The sequence below is a fragment of the Malaclemys terrapin genome, chromosome 10, assembly GCF_027887155.1.
Source record: "Malaclemys terrapin pileata isolate rMalTer1 chromosome 10, rMalTer1.hap1, whole genome shotgun sequence".
NCBI classification, from domain to species: domain Eukaryota; kingdom Metazoa; phylum Chordata; order Testudines; family Emydidae; genus Malaclemys; species Malaclemys terrapin.
Window position 1 is genome coordinate 75,307,985 of NC_071514.1, and position 4,921 is coordinate 75,312,905.

At 49.1% G+C, this 4,921-nt stretch overlaps 1 protein-coding gene across 6 annotated transcripts in view; it reads left to right on the plus strand.

Annotated features, from left to right (window-relative positions):
• The first annotated feature begins 313 nt into the window (after positions 1 to 313).
• Positions 314 to 4,921, plus strand: part of UNCX (UNC homeobox) — a 75,501-nt gene continuing 70,893 nt past the window's right edge. For 4 of the 6 annotated variants that reach the window (XR_008446398.1, XR_008446399.1, XM_054041098.1 and 1 more), the window contains exons 1-2: positions 314 to 613; positions 1,888 to 2,063. Coding sequence is in view for 4 of the 6 variants with exons in the window: in XM_054041098.1 (XP_053897073.1) it covers positions 370 to 613; positions 1,888 to 2,063 (420 nt within the window). In the remaining 2 variants the exon portion in view is untranslated. Of the gene's footprint in view, positions 614 to 1,348; positions 1,436 to 1,887; positions 2,064 to 4,562 lie in introns of those variants that run through there. The other 2 variants (XM_054041095.1, XM_054041096.1) reach the window with 2 other exon arrangements.

Consider the following 4,921-nt stretch of genomic DNA (forward strand, 5'->3'; position numbering starts at 1 on the left):
TCCATCTCCTCGGCACCCCCACCCCTGGCTGGCTGGCCCATGCCGCCCTCCTCCCCTCCCCAGGCTGGAGTTCTTATCAAAGCCCCCCTTGTCTTGTTGTGACAGCTCTGATATTGTTTATTGAGGCTGGATGTCAGGTATAATTAGCAATCGATATGGAAAACGTTTGCTCCCCACACTGGCACGTCTCTGACGTCAGGACCGATTAACGTTTCTTATTGGTCCCAAATTCCCCCAGCCTGAGCTAATTATTGGGAGCTTGATGTTGATAAAGTTAAAGCGCCCGGGCGCCCTCCAGCATGAGCCCCTTCCCGCCCCGCCGCCGCCTGCTCCCGCCGCCCCGCGCCGCGCCCCGCTAGAGCCGCCCCCATGATGGACAGCCGCCTCCTGGAGCATCCCCATGCCCAGTTCGGAGGCATGGTAGGCTTCCCTTACCCGCTCGGCCACCACCATGTCTACGAGCTGGCCGGGCACCAGCTGCAGTCGGCGGCCGTGCCCTTCTCCATAGATGGATTACTGAACGGCTCCTGCGCCGCCTCGGTGGTGAACCCCGCGCCGCTCCTCCCCGCGGGCTGCGGGGTGAATGGGGACAACCAGCCCTTCAAACTCTCAGGTAAGCGGCCCCCTCTGCTCCTGGATACGCCGCACCTCCCAGCGGCGCCCCCCCCCCCACTCCAGATCTGATGCGCGGCACCCACAGAGACCAGGGGGGCTGCTTTTCCGTGTGGGTGCGTGGGTCTGATCGTCTCCCCACGGGTCGCTACAGGGGGATCCAGAGCTAGATCAAACATGGGCGGTGGACAGGATCTCTATCACCCTTTTTATTTTTTCCAAGAGATTTGAACAGATCCTTTATTTAAAAAAAAAGGGAAAAAAAAGCCTTCGGTGGCTCCCAGCCTGCTGTGAAACCTCACGTGCGCTCTGAACAATAGCCGGCCTGTGTGTGTGTGTGTGTGTGTGTGTGTGTGTGTCCGTGTCCCCTTTCGGGAGTTGGTGTGTGTGGGTGCATGGCGCGGGAGGGGATGTACATTTTTGCCAGCGGGCTAGGAGGGTACCGCTGGGGGTCGGGGAGGAGAGGTTGTTGACTAGACCCTGATCCAACGAAGGACACAAGCAAGTGCAAAGTTTACCTCCTTGGCAAATCTATTGTTTAGTTTTAAGGTACCTCCTTGATGCCCGACGCTCTTATTGTCAATGCTCCTTCTTCGTGGCATCCCCCTCTGCACCCTTACTCCGGAAGGAGACTGTTGCTTACACGTATAGCACACAACGGTAGAAGCAGTGCCGTCGGGGTCGTTAAAATCGAATCCGTGACCGTAAAGACTTGGGCTGGATCCCATTTTTGCGACCATTGCCGATCCCAAGCCATGACTCTTCCAAGTGGGGCTTTGTCAGCAAGCTGGTGGCCTGCGAGCTTTTCACATGCGATTCCCAAGTAGGGACAGGGGACCTGGGCCTGGTTTGGGCTTTGATAGGAACATAGCCAGGCCTTTTCCTGGAGCCCATATGCCTTGGATAGAAAAGGGGACCAGTGCCCTTGCGGGGTCGGCTGCTTCACGAAGCCAAACATGGACGGCAGCCCTACATTTATTTTAAGGCTGATCGCTGGACCAAACTTAATTTTAAAACTTTCACTCCTGCACCTGTTCTCCGATGCTGACCTATTTCAAGAATAAACATCCTGTAAAGTAGGCTTGGGGGATGGGGGGAGGGAGAGGCGAGGCAGAGGGAACAATTTCCCCCGCATCTTTGATATGGGTGTTTAACGTACAGACTCCCACTCCTTCTAAACGCTAGCAAGTGCAGAGGTGAAAAGGCTGGTTGTAAATTGCAGAGGGAGAAATGGCCTGTTTTTCCGGTTAGTTTATTGTATTTCTGCCTTTTCAGACGCTGGTGACCCGGACAAGGAAAGTCCTGGTTGTAAAAGAAGACGAACCCGCACGAATTTTACTGGCTGGCAACTAGAAGAGCTAGAAAAAGCCTTTAATGAAAGTCATTACCCGGACGTGTTTATGAGAGAGGCACTGGCTCTGAGACTGGACCTGGTGGAATCTAGAGTGCAGGTAAAAAAAAAACCTTTTTTCCTTCTTCTTAAGGCCAAGTGCACTCGCCACATCTATCCCGGCCTCCCCATTCCCATACCAAATGACCGGTTGTGTTCATTAAACAATGTCTCGTGAACATCCAGTATTTCCCCCTTTTCTCCTTGGCTCTTGGAACATGGACACCCCAGTCCTGATTTAGCGATGTGCCAACTGCGTTGTGGGTTGTTTTGTTTCAGTTTTTTACCTGAACTGAGCATACACGTTTGCTCTTAGTTTATGCATGCAGTTTGGGAAATCTTTCTTGGAGTAAACGTGTTTTGTGATTTAATTCCCCACCCCTTTAAACTTTGCCTGCAAATAGGCCCTGAAGAGTGTAATTCAAGTCGAGAGTTCATAAACCCTTTTCACTGTAAACATTTTCCTTAAATGAGCCAAGAGTGAAAAATTAGCATGCAAATATGAGCCTTAAACATGGTACATTGGAGAATGTAAATAAAGCTTTTAGGCAGCTCGAGGGTGTAGATAAAAGAATCCTGTAAAACTTCATTTAGACAAACCAGTTATCCACCACTCTTTCAAAACTATTCGCTTAAACTGATCTTTAAAATAACAGTAATAAAAACCATCCTCGAGTCAAAGAATTCAGGGTTTATCTGTGAGCTGGCTAGTAAATATTCAGATGTTTGCTCCTAGCTTTGAACTAATAAGAATGGATAACGAATAAACTTGCACATTTTAAAAAAATATTTCATTTTGCATGCATTTTAAATGTACTGAATCAGTACTTTCGTCTGTGTAAATCACTACAGTGTTGTTTGATACAAATCCAAGTGCCCTGCTCTCCTTAGAGTGAGTGTGTGTGTGTGTGTGTGTGTGTGTGTTTAAATCGATCATGTACTCTAAAAACTGTGGCGTTTACCACAAGAAGGAGCTAATACCATTACTGGATATTATTAATCCATTAGCATTGTTTAAAGGTGTATTTACAAAATGCTTTTTCCTCCCCCTCATGACCTCTTCTGGTTTGAAATCCTTTTATCCAATTTGTTCTGAGATTGTTGAGTGAAGTCGAGACCCTCCATTTCCCTTTAATACGATAATGAGTAATTCTCAGGGACAAGGCCTCCTGGAAGTGGCACAAAGAGAGGCATTATTCTATGTATACCATACCAGCAAAAAGCGAAGAAGCGCCGTCTGACGCTGGCAGAGTCGAAACAAACACCTCTCTGCATCGTTCTTCGAGAGCCACTGTTTGTTTGGTTTTGTGTTTTTTAAATTTGTTGCATTTCAACAAGAATAGATCCCGCACCATTACACTTTATTCCAATCTCTTCTAAAAACAGGAGATGGCCTTGTCTTTACTCCTGTTTTCTGATTATCACAATCGAAAATAAAGGAGTGGCGGGGGGGACTCTGAGGACAAAGGAATAAAAAAACAGAACTGGTGGCAGACACACAACCGGTTCCAATTCTGCTCCTGGCGTGAGGGTGAAATATACATATGTGCTTGATCTTTAAAATCGATGATGGTAGCTGGCTTTCCTTTAGATCTATCAAACGTGCCGTCCCTCTCCCCTAAATCTCGCTGAGATTATATTTTAGTTGGGTTTGTCAACATTTCTTGGTTTTGATGCAGTAAACCCTGTCTCAACCAAACAAAAACCCTTGATTTTTTTATTTATAATATGGCATAAGATTTGGCTCTACTTCTCCTCTGGTGAATCGTATAGTATTTTTAGGCGGCTTAAATTTATCCATTATAATGTTCTTTGTCTCTCTGGTCACCTGTGCAATTAATTCAAAATAGTTTTGATCAGTAATCTGGGTAGCTGGAAATCCAAGCGAATTCCATGTGACAATGGATTCGCAAAACCCTTAATAAGGACACACTCTAAAAACAAAAAATCAGTCATACGAAGTTGCGGATTTTTCCCCCTCATTGACTTTATTTATGTCGCGATGGGTTTTTAAAATCAAAAGGTATTTATCCCCCTCCGTTCAGGTGGCCGGAGCACAGGCTTCAGTCTAGGAAGACGTTCCAAAGTAGTCCAAACTCTATCTGGACTCTGAGAATCGAAACGTTACACTTTTTTTTCCCCCTTAAAAAAAAAAATCGGCCTAAAGTTTTTTATTTTGGGGAGAGAGCCAAGCTGCGCGTGGCTGTGTGTACACTGCAGGGAGAGGCGGACATGGGGATCACTAATTGTTTTGCATTCACTTTCTCTGGTGCATTAATTCGGATCTCTCCTGGCATCCCCCCCCACAAACCCCAATTTCAATTCCCCCAAGCCATCAGCCCGGTTTTAAGAAGGTTTTTAATTTGCAGCCTGTGCGATTTCTGCTCTGCTTTACGGAGATCTCTGTCGGGTGTAAAGAAGCACCTTCCTCCTTTCCTCTCTTTCTCCCAGCAGCGGTTCCGGGCCTGCCACCGCCTCGCCTTGTAGAGGGGGAGGCCCTGGCGCCTCCACCCCACCCCGCGCGCTGAATGTTAATTGCTTCTCATTGTTCGGTGTGTAGGTTTGGTTCCAAAATCGCCGGGCCAAATGGAGAAAGAAAGAGAACACCAAGAAGGGCCCGGGCCGGCCGGCCCACAACTCCCACCCCACCACGTGCAGCGGGGAGCCCATGGACCCCGAGGAGATCGCCCGCAAGGAGCTGGAGAAGATGGAGAAGAAGAAGCGCAAACACGAGAAGAAACTGCTCAAAAGCCAGAGCCGCCACCTGCACTCGCCCAGCAGCCTCTCCATGCCCAGCTCCGACAGCGACAGCGGCGGGGGCGGGCTCTCCCCGGACCCCCCCGAGGCCAAGCCCCGGGGCGCCCCGCACCCGGCCCCAGCCGAGCCCCCCAGCAGCTGCGACCAAACGGGCCAAGCCTT